The 21,441-nt window shown below is 36.9% G+C and overlaps 2 protein-coding genes and 1 long non-coding RNA gene across 3 annotated transcripts in view; 1 reads left to right on the top strand and 2 right to left on the bottom strand.

The window, feature by feature from the left end:
• Positions 1–21,441, top strand: part of LOC121432066 (adhesion G-protein coupled receptor G4-like) — a 51,910-nt gene that overhangs the window by 24,226 nt on the left and 6,243 nt on the right. The window contains exons 8-13 of the mRNA XM_041629902.1: positions 326–577; positions 1,914–2,027; positions 4,959–5,083; positions 5,797–5,943; positions 15,480–15,855; positions 17,033–17,307. Coding sequence (XP_041485836.1) covers positions 326–577; positions 1,914–2,027; positions 4,959–5,083; positions 5,797–5,943; positions 15,480–15,855; positions 17,033–17,307 — 1,289 coding nt within the window. The remainder of the gene's footprint in view (positions 1–325; positions 578–1,913; positions 2,028–4,958; positions 5,084–5,796; positions 5,944–15,479; positions 15,856–17,032; positions 17,308–21,441) is intronic.
• Positions 10,238–12,641, bottom strand: LOC121425534. The gene is made up of 2 exons (XM_041621617.1): positions 10,758–12,641; positions 10,238–10,326 (listed from the first exon to the last, which is right to left on the bottom strand). Exons 1-2 carry the CDS (start codon positions 12,516–12,518, stop codon positions 10,318–10,320), a joined length of 1,770 nt encoding a protein of 589 aa, XP_041477551.1. The 5' UTR covers positions 12,519–12,641; the 3' UTR covers positions 10,238–10,317.
• LOC121425545 lies at positions 12,808–14,569 on the bottom strand. The gene is made up of 2 exons (XR_005971504.1): positions 14,031–14,569; positions 12,808–13,659 (listed from the first exon to the last, which is right to left on the bottom strand). It is a non-coding gene; the product is annotated as an uncharacterized LOC121425545 (long non-coding RNA).

The following is a 21,441-nucleotide window of genomic DNA, read 5'->3' as shown; positions in this document are numbered from 1 at the left end:
TCACACAGACAAACATTGGTAAACCCTCAGCAACCTTACCAAGTTTCTGAAATCTAATGTCTACAGATAAACATGATTTTGCCAGTCCTAGTATTTCAAGGACTGTCAGCATAATGGGAAATGGTATAAAGGAATATGCTTATTGGCTACTGTTTATTTTGTTTGCCATCTTCTTTGTCCCCTATACAATAAGGAGGTATTTTCAAAAGATGTTAAAGGATAATGATCTAGTGTTATCACATCATAATCTCCTTCTATGGTTGTATCTTTTGGTCTTTGAATCTGATGATGCACAGATTAATCCTACTTTTCATTCTGTTCTAAGATTCTGAACCGCCACGCTTCATGAACTGCCCACGCAGCATTCGTCGTTACATCGAAACCTCTCGAGAAAATACGACCTTTGTCCAGTGGGATGAACCAATAGCTGATGATAACGTTGGAATCTCATGGCCATGGCACAGGTCACACAAACCTGGAACAAGATTTGCTGTGGGTGACCACCATGTCTCCTACGTAGTCAATGACCTCGCAGGAAATAACGTCAGTTGTGACTTTGTGGTTTCTATCATTGAAGGTATGAACAGTGACGTAGTTAGGATCAATTTTAATCTATCACTTTCCTTGATGTATCATATAGATTTTAAGAGAAAGACTGTTATTTTACAAAATACCTTTTCCTCTCGTAGTTGTTGTAACCTTGGTTGTGGAAGTGTTCATAGCGTTTTCTTTTCTTATATGTGCAACGGGGACGGATTCTATAACATAGTAAATTTATAATTGAAAATGCCATTCAAATCACAATGAATAGCTTAAAGGTCTTTGTCGAAAATTGCTGAACAAGGACAGCAGATATTCTTAGGGTCAGAGGTGACGAAAAATTGCAAATATGTCGTTTTCCAGAGTGGAGTGCAGGATGACAGTACTGTTTTGATTCACCGATTTTCAACAGATGCTGTTTTGTAAACGGCTTTTGGAGATGGATTCTCAACATTCCAGAGAGCGTCCGCGTAGAAAACTCCCTATTTAAACAAATTGCTAATAAAGCATAACTGCTTGTTAGTAAGCAACCAAAAAAATGACAAACGGGGTTAAGTCCTCTTTGATGTGTTTGGTAATGAAGATAAATGACTTATATATCAAGGGGCATACATGGCATAGGTGCGCTTGTACTAGTAATCTTACCCGGGTCACCGTCGACTGAGCTCTCCTTGTTGAAGATATGATGCCTTATAAGGCATCTACAAAAATACTTTCAGAACGATTCTAGAATATCAGAGTAGCCTTCTATATACACGTTGTCCACCTTGAAATCTTCCGAATAATTTCTTCTTTAAAACAAACTTGCGGCCGTTTCGTAAAGATGCTCTTGACTCATGGTTAATACTAGTGACCTGTGGAAGCATAATCACATTCTTAATAAATTTTGATTTCATAAGTTGAAGTTGAGTTCTTTTTGTTTATGCTTGTCAAAATCTGTATGCAGAGTTAATCATTTGCCAAGATTTTGATAAAAGTTGTTGGAAAGTCAATTTGGTGTACATGTAACTCTAATTGTTTAAAAGACGGACAGGTTGGGTATTTCATAAAGCTGTTTGTAAAGCTACGCACACTTTTTCGCATGTCGAAAACGTTCTTGTGTATTTAGCGCAAGAGGTTACGAACAGCTTTATATACCACACCTCCGTGCCTGGATCACAGTAGTGGGTAACTTATCACAACCTTACAAAACACAAATCAGGGACGTTTCCCCCCACCTTTATGGTGCCTGTTTCATAAAGATTTCCCTTTAAACTTGTCTTTTATGGCAATTATCTTAATTCTGATTTAGTGACAATTTCATTATTTTCACATAATGGAAAATTAATAACTTCTTTGGGTTTTTTGTTGTTGCTAATGTTGGGTAATTTCAGCGAGATGTCCATCCGAAAGGACCACGATAGGAGGAAAGAATTTCACGTGGTCATCAACGATGACCAGTACTCAGGCTGAATCCGCCGAACGATGTCCTGTTAATACTGCTTACGGTAAGTGTGGTTTGTGCATGTCTGCATTTATTGTTGCCATCTACTTAGGAATCCTGTCACAAATATGCAAGATACCTTGATAGCAATTAGGTCCATTGTCTGTCATCCGTAATCACTGTTTCACCGATATTTGGCTGCAATCGACAAGCCAAGCATTATCACTCATAGGGGATCTGGGTTCAGGGTATTGTTTACTGCAGGCCTATACGCTGAACATATAGCTACATTGATACTTGTTTACTGTTTAGCGTGTATAACAGAGTGATACTGTGGCGGCGCTTTTCCGACGGCGACTCCACGGCGTCGTCAATATTTTGAAATCTTGACCAATATTTCATCAAAGTTTTTGAAATGTCATTATTACTTAGAAAGTATATAGACCCTTTTCATGAAAATTGGACATCAGAGTAATTAACTATCACTGAACAGCCTTTCCGAGTTTCAGGTCACATAACAAAGGTCTAAAGTAATTTACCGTCAATGAATTTTGAAATGCCACGATTGCCATCATAACTCAAGTATGGATCTATTTCAAGTTAGACATAAGAGTAATCAAGTATCACTGATCGTCTTTCATGATTTTCTGGTAACATGATAAAGGTCGAAGGTAATTTAGGGTCAATTAACCTTGACCGAGTTGGAAGTTAATATTTGTTGATCGTCTTGCATGAGTCTAAGGTCACATGATCAAGTTCAAAGGTTATTTAGGGTCAACGAACCTAGTATCTTATTATCATATGAATGTTAATTTTTCAAAACAATTATTCATCTTTGTTGTTTTCAAAGTCAGCGCTGAATTAATCGCGTAATGCAGCCAACAGGCGCGCCGGAACACTTTCAGTTTTAAGGGGCAAAATCTCGAAGGGGGCACAATATTTTTGACAGCGTGAGATACCAAAGCGATCGAGTGGGAGAGGGTGTGGGACCCCCCACGATATGGAATTTGTGTAAAATTGGAGTATAAAAGTTGCGTTTCTAAGAGCATTCAAAAAGAAATTTCTTGAGAATTAAACATAGAATTCACTACCAAAGACTATACTCATAATTTATGAGAACATATGAAATCTACGTGCAAAAAACGATCGCTTCGGAATGTGGTTCTCATGTCTGATCAATTAAAGGGATGGTCCGGGCTGAAAATATTTATATCTTAATACATAGAATAGAATTCACTGAGCAAAATGCAGAAAATTTCATCAAAATCGGATGACAAATAACAAAGTTTTTGAAGTTTAAAGTTGAGCAATATTTTGTGAAAACAGTCGTCATGAATATTCATTAGGTGGGCTGATGATGTCACATCTCCACTTTCCGTTTTCTTATGTTATTACATAAAATCATAATTTTTTCATTATTTCACATTTGTGTGAATAATATGTCTCCCTTATCATAAGATAATTTGCAACCATAAATATCTTATGCACTAAGTCAGTTGTCAATCCAATTTGAATAAACCTAATTTCATATAATAAAATACAAAAGAACAAGTGGAGATGTGTCATCATCAGTCCACATAATGAATATTAATGACGACTGATTTCACAAAATATTGCTAAACTTTAAATTAAATAACTTTATTTGTTATCCGATTTTCATGAAATTTTTGGCATTTTGCTCAGTGAATTCTACACTATTTATTAAGCTATACATAGTTTCAGCCCGGACCATTCCTTTAAATTGACTCAAAATACCAGAAATTACAATTTTCATGCAATATCCTTTCAGAAACATTATTTTATTTATGTACATTTACATACACGGACGACGCGAGAGAGCACAATCATCAAGTTTCAAGAAATTCCTGTCAGAATAAGGAGTGTAATTAAGCAGAACAAGAGTAACAACAGAATCAAAAGAAACTCTAATGAATGTCTTTTCAAATTCAAAATTTCATACTGTTCTGGCGTGGCAGACGTCGATAAGCACTTAAAGAAATATGATAAGCTTAATTGTTTAACAATTTAAAACTTTTCTGAAAATCATTAAAGTTTAAAACATTACTCGATTTATGTGTTTCATTTTGCATGTTTTGTATGGCTGGGAAGCACTTTTGGATGACTCCTTCAAAATCTTCTTTTTTCTTTACATATTTTCTGGGGGAAATGTGACCATAGGCATAGCTAGGAAATGACGAATATCAAATTCCAGGAAATACTCATTTGTAAATAAGCATGAACTGATTAACAAATTACCGCAGTTCATAATGTACGTTATGTAACATTATTTAGAAGAAAACAATTACATTTAGTCTGAAATGTATTCATTAAAAGGTTACATGTTACCACACTGTAATAAGATGGAAAAGGGGCTTGTCAAAGGTTATGTTCCACAGAGGGACATTTTCGTCAAAATACGCTAGGCTAACTATTTTTGACAATGGAAATGAGAATTTTTAGGTAGAAAAGTGCCTTCATCGTCTACTTTTGTCCTTAAATAATTTATCATTCTACTTTTAGGGGGGCACGTTGGGGGGAGCAAAATTTAATTTTGCCCCACAAAATTTTATGGGATGGGGGGGGGGGCAAGTGCCCCCTGCCCTCCGCTTCCGGCAGCCAAGATTGTCAGAGGTGTACTTGTGTCAATTATTGTATTGATAAGTATAAATGATTTTCTATATACTGTTGTGTAAAAATTACAATTCCTACTGAAGTAGCGCCTATCCAGTATCAGTCTTCTTTACCTTATTTTCTTTTTTGATATTTCTGCCGATGTGATGCTAAGCATCATCCTTGACATTTTGGGCAAAATGAACAATCGCATATGACAAACATTTAATTCATTTTCTTTCTCTTGGTTCTTGCCCATGTTTCACATCCGTAGGATAGAACTAAGTCAGGAGTTGATCGTCAAAATGTATCCTCTTGAATCAAGACGTACAATTTTAAAGTATGATTATGAAATGCATTTTTTCCCTAAATCTGAATGTTACAGGTGGGCATCCGGTGGCTGTCCGATACTGTCAGTTTGACTACACTGATGTGGGACTTTGGCAAAGGGTGAAGATCCGAACCTGTGGTAGAGACATCACCCCTCTTGATTTCAGGGATCTAAGTATGGTAAGTTGAATGTCTAATTAATTTTCCCATCCTCCTAAGTCTTAATCCTATTTCCCACTCTCTAATCATGCCGTTCGATGGGGGTATGTATATTATTGTCTTTCTTTCTAATTACCTGTTGACATTCTTCAAAAGAGAGGTCAGGGGAACCAAACTGCCTCCTGGATGGTGGAGAAATAAAAGCGATTTTTATGCCTATAGTGGCATGATAATGAGCGAAAATACCTGAGGGAGCACAACATGACGGTGGCTTCAGCATTTCTTAAATTTTCCGAGCGAGCGAATCGAACGTGAACAATTTTGGAACTTTCTTAAAATGAAAATCAAATCTTGTGATAGATTTTTTTACATAATCCTGATAAAATAACGCCACATTTTACCCTTTTCATTTATTTTCTCATTTTTTTCACTTTCTTATTAATCGTAGAATTTTTCGGAGGCATAGTCCTCAGCCCCCTAGCTTTTCACCATTGTCACTCCCTGTCCTAATGTGTGTGTGTTGTTTCCTGCAGCATTAGAATGTACCATGGACCTAGGTCCGTGAATTTACCGAATCAAATTTCTTAATCTAGGTCTCATGATTTTCCTGTACATCACTTTTCTATTTTTCCGAGGGGTGTAAATCAAATTTTTACGTTACCAACTATCTGTATTTGGGTAAGGGTTCGTATAATCTTTCAATAATCAATCAGGTTGTTTTTATTTTCATGCAGGTGCCTGTTTCAAAGTACAACGTGAAAGAGGTAGCGAAGTATGTAGAAGCTGTTGTGGTAAATCAGACTGAATTTGAGCGAGAGGACATTATGTTCTTATCTGACACACTGCAGAACATGGCCGATGTGGAATCCCCTTCCAAAACAGTACGTGCCATTTATTTGACAATCTTGTTTGATTAATCCCAATTCCCAATTGATAAGAAATGAAAGATTCACATAACAAAAATGCTGAGAATTTCATCAAAATTTTGATATACAGTATCAAAGGAAGTTATGAAATTTTAAAGTCTGCTTAATTTCTCAAAACAATATTTATTGCTGCAAGTTATTTTACTATAAGGTAGACATCATCCACACTGTCACATGGGCGGACTCCAAATAAAATTCAAGTAAAACTCAATATATACCAAATCACAATTTACAATTTATTTCAGTATACAAAACTCCAATATCAACATATCTCTTTGACGTTCAAAAGGGGAAATAAAACTAACACCTCAAATGATAAAGTGTTCTGAAAAGTACTCTGATTCACAAGTTTACAACCATAAAATAAGCAAAGGATCCTGATTTGATCCAATCTATAACCTCCTAACTCTCGACCTGTTTCTTACTCCAGTATCCCTGAAAAGACCCTGTACTGATCTAATCAACAACTTACGTTTCAGTATATTACACTTTCACTTGTAACAATACCTTCAAAAAAAATATCAATTGAACCTTTAACTTTGTTTCATTCTTTTCACAATCATAACTACCAAACATTCATAATTATGAAAGGATCCTGCATTAATCCACCTTCATATATAATTCTACTTTCACCATTTTGTATCTCTGACCTAATATATTTTTCTGATCACATTTTATCTTCTAACACCTGAAACTTGAGCTGTTCTCCAAACTCTAGCTCAAGACTATCCTCCGACATATCTTACAAGGATCCAAATTTAAACCAGTACTTCTATCAATCAACTTTTCAGTCATAATTAATGTCTGTATCTTCAATCTCAAATCTCCAATCGCTAGACTTTCTGATATTCAGAAATCGAGTTCACATTTAAAGAAAAGTCCTCCTGCTTTCTCTCTCATTGTTCTTTATAATAACTTATCTGTTGGCCGAAAACCTCCATCAAAGACGGCGCTTTATATTCTCAGCTTACTAATAATTCACCAGTCTCCTAAACGACCCGACCTTGGGAAATGTCCCGATCCTGGAAATTATCCGGTGTTGGAAAATATCCCGATCTTGGAACCATCTAAAATTAAAGACAAAACCAAGAATCTCTCTACGATATATCCTAACAAGTACATCGGAAGTTATTTTCATTTTTCATGTCATACTATAATTGATGAAAACTTGTTTGAAAATTCTATAACTCTGAGGTTCAAATCACATTCATAAATATTATTTTATAAAGTTTGAATTAACTGTCACATAAACTTGTAAAATAACATCCTTTTATGATACTGATATTCTTCCTCACAAGTGCATAACTATTTCATAAAGTTTATACAAATTTACATCAACAGTTCAAATCATCTCTGAAGTCTTTCAAGGTTTTTCTTTTTTTGTTTAGTTTTTATTTTTTTTTGTAAAAGAATTAGAAGAAATCACAGATTAACTTACCGATGGCTTCTTCTATTCAGGCATAAAATAACAGCATATATTCTGCTAAATCTGACCTCATACAGGTATTTATAAGTTCCAGCCAATATCAAACAAGTAAGGCTGCTTTTCTGCTTAAAGTTGAAATTCAAAAATTATCAAGATGGCAGATAAAATGGCGACTGCCCCAAAATTGCATAGGTGTGTGTTACACAAAGTCTCCAAGATGTAATGCTAGAAAACTAGTGGAAAGCTACTGGGGTCTCCTCCCAATTTTGCAATTTCCCCAAAAGTATTTTAAGCAGCTGTTTAAAAAGAAAGGCTCACTGAGCTCACTAAAAGGGACCTATACAAGTCTACCACCCTAGACACAACACACAATAGAAATGCAATTCAATTCTAGCAAAAGGAATCTCACACACACTTCTCTCATCTCCTACTCACTCTTGCATAAGATCTACTCCTTGTCTCTTAGCAACCTGGCTGTGGAGTGAAACTTAGATAAATAAGCAAGCTTTGCTGAGGAAAATAAATAAAATAAAATAAATGCATTTTTAATGTGACATTTTACTCCCCTCTTCGAGAAAATGCTTTTACTTTTACTTTTTTTTTTTTTTTTTTTTTACAACCTACTCAATACGTCTGCTCCGACATTGTCGCTGCCGCGAATCGCTTCTACGCGAAATCTGTAAGGTTGCAATGCTAAGATCCAGCGCATCAGTCTCCCATTGGCTGGGTTAACACTATTCATGTAGGTCAATGGTTGATGATCAGTTTCGAGCACAAATTGTCTACCATATAAGTATGGCTCGAACTTTCTTACAGCCCAAATTATGGCTAAACACTCACGTTCAATGGTGGAATATGCTTGTTCTCTTCGAAGTAACTTACGACTTGCATATGCTACTGGGAATCGTTCCTCTTCGTGTGTCTGAAGCAGGACTGCTCCAATTCCAACATTTGATGCATCTGTTCTGAGTATGAAATCTGTTGACAAGTCTGGTAGATGAAGGATGGGTGGATTGGTTAGTTTGTCTTTGAGTGTGTTGAAGGCCTGTTCCTGATTGGTTTCCCATCTGATTTGGTTTGGTTCATCTTTCCGAGTCCTATCTGTCAGTGGAGCAGAAATGGCGGAATAGTTTGGTATGAACTTCCTATAGTAGTTGGTCATGCCGAGAAATGATCGAAGTTCTCGTTTGGTTTGAGGTCTACTGATTTCTTGGATGGCTTTGAGTTTCTCTGGTCGAGGACTTACTGTTCCATCTTCGATTACGTGTCCCAGAAATTCAACCTTCGAATGTCCCACGAAGCATTTACTGGGTCTGGCTGTCAGTTTTGCTGCTCGTAGCCTGCTAAGCAACTCGGTGAGTGTGGCAAGATGCTGATCCCACGTGGTTGAGTGTATCAGGATATCGTCTATATAGTTTACAGCTCCATCAAGTCCTTTTAGTAGTCTTCTCATCATTCGGCTGAAGGAGGCAGGCGCATTCACCAAGCCGAAGGGCATGACTGTAAACTGAAAAAGGCCATCAGGAGTGAGGAAGGCAGTTAGTGATTTTGATTTGTGTGACATAGGAACTTGCCAATAGCCTTTACTTAAGTCTATCTTAGTAAAGTATTTGGCATGTGCGACTTTTGTGAATAATTCATCTTGATCGGGTATGGGTTCAGCGTCGAATACAGTGACCTTGTTGAGCTTCCTATAATCAACGCAAAAACGGTTACTACCATCAGGCTTTTTGACTAAGACAATTGGGGAAGCAATGGGGCTATCTGAAGGTTCTATAACTCCCATAGACAACATGGTTTTCACTTCATCTCTGACAGTGTCCCTAAGAGAATGAGGAATGGGATAAGGTTTACTCTTTAACTGTCTGTGATCACCGTCTTTCAGTAAGATGTTGTGTTCGCCAAGTGATGTGCGGTTCGGCAGATCTGACATGACATCTTGGTAGTTGTTGAGAAGTGCATTGACCTGTTCATTCTGTAAGAGAGAAAGATCTGGATTAATGGTAACATCAGCAAGTGATTCCTTGGCCTGTAATGGAAATGGCTGCAAGAGAGATCTGTTTGTTAGTGGGGATGAAGAAGATGTGTTTTCATCTTCGGCATTATCCTCGCATTCAATCACTGCGGAGCAAGCTGTCACAGTATCTGAAAGAGAAGGAGATGTGTTATTTCTGTCATGATATTTCTTTAGGAGATTTATGTGGAATACCTTTAGTTTACCATTCAAATCGATTCTGTAGTCTGTTGAGCTTACTTTGGAGACAACTTCAAAAGGGCCCTTCCATTGCAGAAGAAGCTTGTTTCGGTCTGTTGGCAGTAGAAGGAGTACTCTGTCTCCAATTTGGAATTCTCTGTGTTTGGCTTTCTGATTGTAGTACCTTGCGTATCTCTCTGAAGATTTCTGTAGTTGAGTATGAGCGTTGCGACAAGTCTCGTCGATTCTATTCCGAAGATCCAAGATATAGTGGTAGGTAGACTTGGTTTCCGCCGTCTCAGCTTCGCCTGTCCAGAGTTCTTTGAGGATGTCGAGGGGTCCACGAACTTTCCTTCCGTAGAGAAGTTCAAATGGGGAAAATCCCATGCTTTCCTGAGGTGCCTCTCTGACTGCAAATAGAAGTGGGGTGATATACCTGTCCCAGTCCTTTGGGTTCTCGGCACACATACGTTTAAGCATCTGCTTTAAGCTTCCATTGAATCTTTCAACAAGACCGTTTGCAGCTGGGTGATATGGCGAGGTCGTGAAGTGGCGTATAGACAGTAGCTTGCTTACTTCTTTCATGAGATCCGATGTAAATTGTGTTCCTTGATCTGTCAGCATTTCCTTTGGAATCCCGACCCTAGTGAAGACGCTTACAAGAGCCTCTGCTACCCTCTCTGTTTCGATGCTGGGGAGTGGAATCGCCTCAGGATACCTAGTGGCATAATCAACAATTGTGAGAATGTAACGATTTTTGTTTTCTGTCATGGGGTGTATTGGTCCAACGATATCTATAGCTATACGTTCAAAGGGGACTTCAATGATTGGCATCTTTCCTAATGGGACTTTTGTTACTCTGCCTCTAGCTAAAGTGCGTTGACATATGTCACATGATCGGACATATCGGGTAATGTCAGAATTCATACCGGGCCAGAAGAAATTGGTAAGAATTTTTTCTGTGGTTTTCTTTGCTCCTTGGTGGCCTCCTAGAAGATTCTCATGAGCTGTCTGCATTACTTGCTTACGGTATTGTTTTGGAACAACAACTTGTGTGACTACTGTATCTGAATCCTTGGAAGAAAGGAAGGATCTGTATAGAATCCCGTCTTTATAGAAGAAGGAAGACTTATTATGATGACGACTTACTTTCTCTGTTCCAGCATCAGCCAGTTCTCTCAGTCGATGTAGAGTCTCATCCTTCTGTTGTGTTTCCTTGAGAACTGATGGGATGACAACTTCTTCCATTGGATGTGGAGTCTTGAGTGGACGAAATGGCTTGCCTTCTCGTTGGACTTGTGCTCTTGTCTGTACTGCGCAGACTGGAATGACGGTCTCTGGTAGAGTCCATTGTGGATCTGGTTGCTCTGCTGGTCTCACACCTGGAATATTTCCTAAGATAAGGTCATAGAGAGGAGTTTTCATACATACAGCACTAACTTTACCTACATAGAAAGGTGTGTTGATATCGATCACTGCAATGGGGAGAGTTCTAATTGATCGATCAATTAGCAAACAAGTACAAACTTCACCTGTCAATTGACTTTGTTTTACAAGATCTTGTTTAATGATGATACCACTGCTTCCGCTGTCTCTGAGAACGGAAATTACATTGTTATTTACAAGTCCCTTGGTAACAGGCATACGTTTGACAAAATTTTCATTTGAGCATGCTGCACTCATTAGGGGCAAACTGTTATCATAACCAAATTTGTCATAATCTGTCATAGATTTAAGGTGAGGGGTATCGTTTGGCATTCGGACCATAATGCATGAAGCTTCAAGTCTGACCTGTGTATTACAAGAGATACATCGACATGGGTTATGGGGAATATACCCTGGGTTATCAGATTGTAAATGAGTAGGGTCAGCTTCCGTTGCAGGTCTATCCTCTGGTTCCTCTGGTTCTTCCGAGATCACGAATCCTGCAGATTTAACTGGAGAGAAAGGACATGAGTTAGCAAAGTGTCCTGGCCTGTGACAGATAAAACAAGTCTTGGTCATTTGTGGTTTTTGTGATTGTTTTGGACAGTTACGAGAAATGTGACCTTCTTGATGACAGTTGTAACATGTCTTTGGGAATGACTTAGAATGTATTTGAGGGGTATTTGTTTTACCTTCATGTCTTGTATTGATTCGCTGTGTTTGTCCTGTAGGGATGTTCCTCTGTGGTGGTGGCGCTCTGAATACACCTCCTCGTGCTTCTAGGTATTGTTCTGTGAACTTCATGGCATCCTTTGTAGTCTTTGGCTGTCGTTCTCGTAGGAAGATTGACAAGTCACGATGGCATCCGTTGATGAAATGTTCTCGAAGAAGAAGATCCTTTAGGTCATCAAAATCATGCTTGACGCCCGAGAGTTCAATCCATCTGTTAAGGTAGTTCTCTAATCTGTTTGAATATTGTGATGCGGTTTCCCCATTAACTGGTTTACCTGTATAAAACTTTGAACGAAATCCTTCTGAGGTAAGTTGAAAAGCTTTCAAAAGAGAAGTTTTCAATGTCTTATAATCTTTAGCTTCGTCACTGGTTAATCTAGAATGAACATCAAGAGCTTTTCCTGTGAGCAAAGCGCTTAGATTAATCGCCCAATCAGCGCGCGGCCAATTTTGGGTGTCTGCATAACGCTCAAATCGCTGCAAGTATGCATCAATATTATCTTTGTCCTCATGAAAAGGCGGTAGTTTGGGAGACCAGGCTCTCTGGCCTACAGATTTTGATTCACCTTTTACATTCTTTTCACGCTCTATTTCTAGCTGTATTTCTGCTGTTTCTTTTTCTCGTTTCTTTAACTCCAACAACTCAGCTCTCTCATCTCTTTGCTTTTTCTGTTCATCTGATACAAACTTTTTAAGAGCCTCACCAGTTAACCCAAACTCTTTACCAGCTGCCATAAGACCTGCTAAATCCATGTTTGAAAATACATGTAGGGTCTCTATCAATTTGCAAAAACCTACTTCACCCAAATGAGGTCAAATGTACATTACTATTTACACATATATATTTACAAACATCTGCATTAAACAAATAACTCCATCATTGTCTTGAATTGTTTTGTTCTTAATTTTTTTGATCAATATACCCATGTGACTGCGAGAGGTCCCGCAAATTACATCAGTAAAACCTCTCTCTTTTTGGACAAGCCCCCAGAAAATGTCACATGGGCGGACTCCAAATAAAATTCAAGTAAAACTCAATATATACCAAATCACAATTTACAATTTATTTCAGTATACAAAACTCCAATATCAACATATCTCTTTGACGTTCAAAAGGGGAAATAAAACTAACACCTCAAATGATAAAGTGTTCTGAAAAGTACTCTGATTCACAAGTTTACAACCATAAAATAAGCAAAGGATCCTGATTTGATCCAATCTATAACTTCCTAACTCTCGACCTGTTTCTTACTCCAGTATCCCTGAAAAGACCCTGTACTGATCTAATCAACAACTTACGTTTCAGTATATTACACTTTCACTTGTAACAATACCTTCAAAAAAAATATCAATTGAACCTTTAACTTTGTTTCATTCTTTTCACAATCATAACTACCAAACATTCATAATTATGAAAGGATCCTGCATTAATCCACCTTCATATATAATTCTACTTTCACCATTTTGTATCTCTGACCTAATATATTTTTCTGATCACATTTTATCTTCTAACACCTGAAACTTGAGCTGTTCTCCAAACTCTAGCTCAAGACTATCCTCCGACATATCTTACAAGGATCCAAATTTAAACCAGTACTTCTATCAATCAACTTTTCAGTCATAATTAATGTCTGTATCTTCAATCTCAAATCTCCAATCGCTAGACTTTCTGATATTCAGAAATCGAGTTCACATTTAAAGAAAAGTCCTCCTGCTTTATCTCTCATTGTTCTTTATAATAACTTATCTGTTGGCCGAAAACCTCCATCAAAGACGGCGCTTTATATTCTCAGCTTACTAATAATTCACCAGTCTCCTAAACGACCCGACCTTGGGAAATGTCCCGATCCTGGAAATTATCCGGTGTTGGAAAATATCCCGATCTTGGAACCATCTAAAATTAAAGACAAAACCAAGAATCTCTCTACGATATATCCTAACAAGTACATCGGAAGTTATTTTCATTTTTCATGTCATACTATAATTGATGAAAACTTGTTTGAAAATTCTATAACTCTGAGGTTCAAATCACATTCATAAATATTATTTTATAAAGTTTGAATTAACTGTCACATAAACTTGTAAAATAACATCCTTTTATGATACTGATATTCTTCCTCACAAGTGCATAACTATTTCATAAAGTTTATACAAATTTACATCAACAGTTCAAATCATCTCTGAAGTCTTTCAAGGTTTTTCTTTTTTTGTTTAGTTTTTATTTTTTTTTGTAAAAGAATTAGAAGAAATCACAGATTAACTTACCGATGGCTTCTTCTATTCAGGCATAAAATAACAGCATATATTCTGCTAAATCTGACCTCATACAGGTATTTATAAGTTCCAGCCAATATCAAACAAGTAAGGCTGCTTTTCTGCTTAAAGTTGAAATTCAAAAATTATCAAGATGGCAGATAAAATGGCGACTGCCCCAAAATTGCATAGGTGTGTGTTACACAAAGTCTCCAAGATGTAATGCTAGAAAACTAGTGGAAAGCTACTGGGGTCTCCTCCCAATTTTGCAATTTCCCCAAAAGTATTTTAAGCAGCTGTTTAAAAAGAAAGGCTCACTGAGCTCACTAAAAGGGACCTATACAAGTCTACCACCCTAGACACAACACACAATAGAAATGCAATTCAATTCTAGCAAAAGGAATCTCACACACACTTCTCTCATCTCCTACTCACTCTTGCATAAGATCTACTCCTTGTCTCTTAGCAACCTTGCTGTGGAGTGAAACTTAGATAAATAAGCAAGCTTTGCTGAGGAAAATAAATAAAATAAAATAAATGCATTTTTAATGTGACACTGAAACACACATGAAAATATGAAATAATTATGATTTCTTGTAAGAACATAAGAAAAAGGGGAGTGGGGATGTGACATTATCAGTCCACCTCCAGGGGGCAGTCAAATATATTGCTGTACACGTGCGGGCCCCCCCCCCAAAAAAAAACACCGCGTTTAAAGGGTTTTTTTTTTTATATAGTTTTGGACGCGGGCCGCGCGTGCACTCGTTAAGGGTACAAAAACACATCTTTTTTTTTTTGGGGGGGGTCATTTTGAAAGACTAGTCAATGCCTGGTCAATCGCGGGGTCAAACGCATTAAGGGTATGTTTTTTCCAAAACTTCTTTTTTAAAAGACTGGCCAAACGTGTTTAGGGTATGTTTTTCCCCAAGCTTTTTCTCGGGGCTTTTTTTCATCCTCGTTTCTGAAAAGCGTTTGGGTTCTTCGCTATTGTAACGAAACTTGTTTAGGGGTCATATTCTGGTTTTAACTTGTTTAGGGGCTAAAATGTGTAAATGGAGCCCGCGAAAAACTTGTTTAGTTGGTCATTTTGCGCACAGAGAAAAACTCATATAAGGGGTGTTTGCAAATAATTTGGTCACGCATGTGTACAGCAATACATTTGACCGCCCCACCCCCGGGGGGAGGGGTGGGGACACCTAATGAATATTCATGTCAATGTGCATGAAACTGTTTCCACGATATATTACTAAACCTCAACATTGAATAGGCCGTAACGTTATTTTTAATCAGATTGTGTTGAGATTTTAAGCATTTTGCTATGTGAATTTATTTATATAGACATGATAATCATTTTCAAACCGGAGTACCCCTTTTAGTTCTATTTGGTACGTCATCATTAACTTGATATTCGCAGAATACATTGTTCATGTACGTATTTCACTTACTCAAAATGTATCCCAGGTTTCCAATGCATTCGTTGAGATAGTTGACAGAGTGGCTGAGTCTGACATACCGGCAGCTACAAGGGAAGAGGTCGGGCATGAACTCGGCACTATTCTTCAAACTCTCGACAGACAGATTATGGAGAGCGCCCACTGCGACAAGACGCTTAACATCGCCACCGCTTTCATCGCGGTGCGAACCGCGTCGTTTCGTCCTGATGATGTCACAATGGGACTGACGTTTGCGCCTGTGACATCTGATAAAGACAATAATGGCGAGGAAGGGGAGAAAGAAGAAATATTTCTCAGGACCATTATCAAGAATGATACAGGTCCAATGCAGAAACACCTGCAGATGGAAGCATTTATTCAACTGCCTTCTGAAGTCTTTGAAGGTAATATATGAATAGTCTGAACAACTTCCTATGTAATAAAGAAGCATAACAGTTGTCATGGTCCAAGCCATAAACCATTGTTTTGTTGTAATAACCAACTTAAATCGATTATCACTTTTTGTATATTGTTGGTTAGATTTATTTGCTTAGAGTCCTGTTTTATTCCAATGTGAAACCGTTTTATTTTCTTAAGACTGGTCCCTTGTATTTTTCTTTGTAAACGATCAAGCTGAGCAATACTGATATTATAATGTTGAATCGTCATAGTGTGACTCCGTGATTTTTTTCATATTAAATTCTGAAATAGCAATTAAGTCCGTTATGTCACTTTCATGGATGACTTATAAGAAACACTGCTTCCATATTCACGTATGTATTCATCCCGGGGGTCATTCCCATTGACGAGTGGATACCATGCGCGACCACGGGTCTTGAAAAGCATGCACCCTAAACACGTATTTTCCACCTTCTGAAAATGCACCCCTTATAGTATTGGCATATTAAACCCTACCCTTAACAAGTATTGGAAACAAATACTATTGGCAAGTATTCCCAGAACTGAGCCCCTAAACAAGTACAGCGATGTATTTTCCATATTCTGAAAATGCACCCCTTAACAAATATTGGAAACAAAACGTTACTCTTAGCAAGCATTCCCTGAAATGAACCCCTAAACAAGTACAAAAATATTTTATTGTTATTTCACGCGTCCGTCGGTTTTACCTTTAGACACCATTATTTTGGTTTAGTACGGCCCCGCCTTCCTCATCTCGCGCAAATCAGACTATAAACACGTAGTGTTGGGGCAAAAAGGACATCCTTTATAAAAAAATTATTTTGTTTTATCATCCCCGCACATAAAATATGGCCCTAAACACGTAAATTTTTCCGAGCGAAATAAATACCCTTTTTTCAATATTTCTGTGTTTTTGACACGTACGTAACGTGCCCTACCTTGAAAAAGACATCCTTTTTACGTGTTTTTCTTTTGGTCGCGCATGGTATCCACTCGTCAATGTAAGTGCCCCCCCCCCGGGGATATTCATTTGATGTATTTCTTACTAGATTAAAGATATTTCATGTCCTTATTCATATTTTAAATATCCATAGTATCAAGTGACTCCTACATTCGTGGGTCCCATTAATGAATATATATATATTTTAAAATTTCCTTAAGTTGCCTTCAACGGGAGTGCCATCCCAGTTAGCTTTGTTGTTTACAAAGACGACACTCTCTTCCCATCCGAGCGCCTTCGTCGTCGACAAGAAAACTATACACAGAGCTTCTCCCTTGGAACGACTTGGTCCCCTGGTGGTGATGATGGAAACGTAGCCCCACAGATCCCTCGAATGACCAAGGTGCTGGGACCAATATTGTCAGCATCGGTCGCAGGCGGTATGACAATTGTCAATCTGAATGATCCGGTTGTGATTGAATTCGGAGCTGAGGAGGTGAATATAAAATATTATGATAACAGTGTGACCAAGCAAAGCAAATGAAGAAATAATTATCAAATAAACAAAACGATTGCTGAGAAATGATTTAAAGCAAGAAAGTAGCACAAAATTACGGATAAGAAGTAATGTATGAAAAATCAATGTACGGTGTGTCTTAATAATTTTGGTGTATGTGAAACTTGATGTTGAATTGATCTGTTAGAGGTTACACGGGCCTAATTACAACTGGCAGGCATTTTTTTTATTTGATATTGCTGATTGACAAAAATGAAAGAGTATATGATTGACATTCTAGCACTGGATTCTAGGGAGGGTACCTACTGAACTAGCTTTTTCCAAGTTGGAAAGATACATAAATACTTTGGAACTATTTTTCTACTGGTGGAAGAATTAGGGCCGTTTTACTCTCTCAAGTGATGACTTTGATCCTGTCAGTGTAATCTTCAAACATTTTTAAAATAGCCGGTCGAGCTACCCTTTTCTGGCCAGATATGGAATGTCAGACATCCTGTCCACTGGTAGGAAACATCATGCAACACTCGAATTTCCTCCTTATTTTTTATGATTTTTTTTTAAGTGCCACTTTAACACACAAGTCGATTTTTTGTTTTACATCATCTTTTAGAGATTTTCTTTCTCTTTCGTTTGGTCTAATCGAGAAATCACGAATTCAAATATTTGTCAAGATATATATCAAAAACATATTGACGTTAACTCTTATTCTGAGAATTCCTGAGAAGCATACTGACGTTACTCGAAATATGTTTGTGCGCATCATGTTCTGCGCATGTTTTACGCTACGCGCACTGACGTCACAAACAATGCTACGCCTTGCACACTGACGTCATAATGGATGAACATGCGATTACTAGTAATCAGCTATAGGTATCATCTGATTTTTCACATGTTTTGCAATCTAACTGCAGATCGGTTTTAGCAAATTAGCTGAAAATAATCCACAGACCAATGCTTTTAATTACAATTTCTGAACACTTTACTCTGATTTCAAGTGCTGTATAGCTTGACGAATATGACCTCGTATTAAAAAAAATGCTGGAGTTGTTTGGAATATGTTTTTTTTTTAAATATTCATATTTCAGGAATAAAAATACCAAGACATTTTCATACAATAGTTGATTGGTGCACTTTCACATTTCTGTATACTATTTGCAGGTATACATGACACTAGAGTTTACAGGACGCCTTATTTCTGGATAGCCTGGACTATGTCTTTAAAATAGCTGAAATGATGTATTTATTTCAGCTAGATTATTTTCATTTATTGAATGTATTTTATGAAAGAACACACACAACAAAAAAGTTACGAAATATGTGCATTATATTATGAGATGTTATCAATTACAATGAGAATAATCTGTATTTCAGATTTCAGATAGAGGGGATATGTAAGAGAAACGATATTGAAAGCAAGAAAAGAAAAGAACGTTACATCAAAAGGAATGTGAGAAGAGAAAGAAACTGACTTGATAAAGAAAATATATTAAGTATGAGAGAGAGCGAAAAAAGGGGAAAAATGAAACAAGCATACAAATATAAAATAAAAAATCAGACTATGAAAAACAAAGCAAAAAAAGTTGAGAGGGAAATGATATAAATGGGATTATGGCAAAGCCACAAAATGAAGAGAAGAATATAAAGGGGAAATGAGAAGAAAAGAAGACGAACATGTTAGAAATAAAATGAAGAATAAAAACAAGAAATGTGAAAAGGTTCTAAAAAAATGAACGCCCACCGATCCACAAAGATTCAAGAAGGGCGCTAACTTTTCAATCGACTGTATTATCTGGAATTACTTATATTTTCTCGTAATTTCTTGATATGAGTTTTAAGACATCTTCAATTTTTTTTCTTGTGAAAAATTAAAGGAAATAATTAACGATAACATTGCGAAATCCATCTTCAAACAATGTGCACAAACTTTAAATGTGATTTTCTCGAAATCGTTTTTGCGCGCGTGAAATCAGTTAACGTCACTACGCTTCTCAGGCGACGCGCCTTCAATGCAATTCCTTCGTATGGATTATATAGTGCTATATCAATCACAACTTGGCGTTGTGGCGTGCGCCTGTAATCCAAACTGGGGATGTTACAAATTGATGCAGAGGTTCACGTCTTTCGGATGGTGACGTTAAAGGTCGGTCCCAGACACAACTGATTGATACACGTCTGATAAAACTCAATACACACACAGCGATTAGCGATTCTAATCGAAAGTCGTGAGGGGTTAGAGTTACTGTGACAATAAAAATATTTTTGCCAAATTATGCCAAAATTAGCTAAGAGGCAGTTCCATAAAATAATCAACCTTTTTGTACATGCATCCTATCCGATTTTCCTCTAACCTTACATCACTTCATCAATTGCTCAAACCATAATGATTTAAAATCATTACACCTTTTCATACAAACTAGTAAACGGAGACAGTTCAATTCAGGAAAGACTCACATAAAGGGGTCATTATGGAATTACCCTAAATTGATTTTTTAATAATAATAATGAAACGTTTTTGTATAGCGCAAAATACAAAAGTTGCATGTCTCTATAAGCGCTTAATGACAATTAGCGTGAAGCTGTATATTGTGTGACCTACATTATTAGAAGCCATGTATTTCTTTAGCACTTACCTTGCCATCTCCTGATGTAAAAAGTTTAAAAGGGAAAATATGGTTTTTTAAGGATATTAAAAGAGGTGCATGAAGAACTTCAGCGTGTAGTTACTCTGACAATAATTATGTTCGCCAAAATGTACCCATTGCAATTCAATCAATAATGGCTAGATCTTTCAGTTATATATTAAGAGTTAGAATAGATTACTGTTTGTTATTGTCAGTTATGATCTTTCTTCGCTGCCAATTAGCACTACTTAATATGTAAAAAGATGTTGAAAGGGGGATGTCAAATGCTATTTTAAAGATATGGAACATGATTATGAGAGAGACAGATGGAATCAAAGTAATGTAATTCTAGGTACCATTTTAAATACTTTCCTTACTATTGCCGTCTGTCTTTGTTTCTTGTTAAAAATAAATTTAAGATACTTAGAAGCAAAGAATAAATGCATCCTTTCATTCCTTTCCTACATATCATATTATTTCAGGAAAAAGAGCAAGTTTGTTTTTCATACATACAATTTCATTATAATGTGATATATAATTTATGTTTAAAAAGCTCCCTTCATCAGTTTAAGGTTTAAAAAATTTTATGAAAAGGATTTCCATTTTCAACTATTCAGCCCGCCTAATGGAAAAAATAAGAAGAAATCTAGATGCTAATATTCTCTAAATTATTTAAAGGGAAGTCAATCAATCCCAAGGCAATACAAAACTTACAGGTTTATTAAGAGATTTGACTGTCGCCTAAGGCAGTCTTGTTACCATAGTTACAGTGAGGCTAGATCCAGCATAATGGCCTTATTTCCATATCTGTTGATATCGAGGATAAATCTCCTAAGATTGCACAGTGATTTCAATCAACAATTTTTTGTCATCTGGCGCCGATTTACTGTATTATTTTGAAGTATAGAATAATGGCACGAATCGCGCTCGACTAATATGTTCACATGACTTGCTGCAAAGAGATGAAATTCATTTTTGCAACCTTTCGGATCACAATATTCATTTAACAGGCAGTCACTGACAAACTTTCTTTTCAAAATAGCACCCCTTATCCTCCAGCATCATGGTGGTTCGTAGGAGACTTTGTAAAGTATAATGGCATTCTCAACATTTGAACAGTGTAAAATATGTTAATTTCTTGGATTTTTATGCTATACCCATGATATTGAAAAGATTCAGATTCAGATTCAGATTCAGATTCAGATTCAGATTTTCAGATTCAGATTCATTTATTTACACCTCTTTAAAATACACAAAAATACATAAATATATAAATACAAACAAAATTCTTATACTGCAGAACAAATATTGACAAGTATAAACAGATAGTAAAGCACAGTAAAATAAAAATGATTTCCACTGTACGGCGGATGTGGGGGAAGGACAGAAAGCCATTGGCCTATCGAGGTCTATCCCCCTGATTACCGTACAACAGGAAAAGGCTACACAGTTTACAAACAAACATAACGCAAGAAAGGGGGAAAAAACAAGG

The sequence above is a fragment of the Lytechinus variegatus genome, chromosome 1 (assembly GCF_018143015.1).
Source record: "Lytechinus variegatus isolate NC3 chromosome 1, Lvar_3.0, whole genome shotgun sequence".
Classification (NCBI taxonomy): domain Eukaryota; kingdom Metazoa; phylum Echinodermata; class Echinoidea; order Temnopleuroida; family Toxopneustidae; genus Lytechinus; species Lytechinus variegatus.
Note: the sequence above shows the minus strand (reverse complement) of the source record. Positions and strands in the feature narration are given on the sequence as shown.

Coding starts and splice junctions, on each gene's coding strand:
- LOC121425534 (XM_041621617.1), bottom strand. CDS start 12,518: ATGGATTTAGCAGGTCTTATGGCAGCTGGTAAAGAGTTTGGGTTAACT.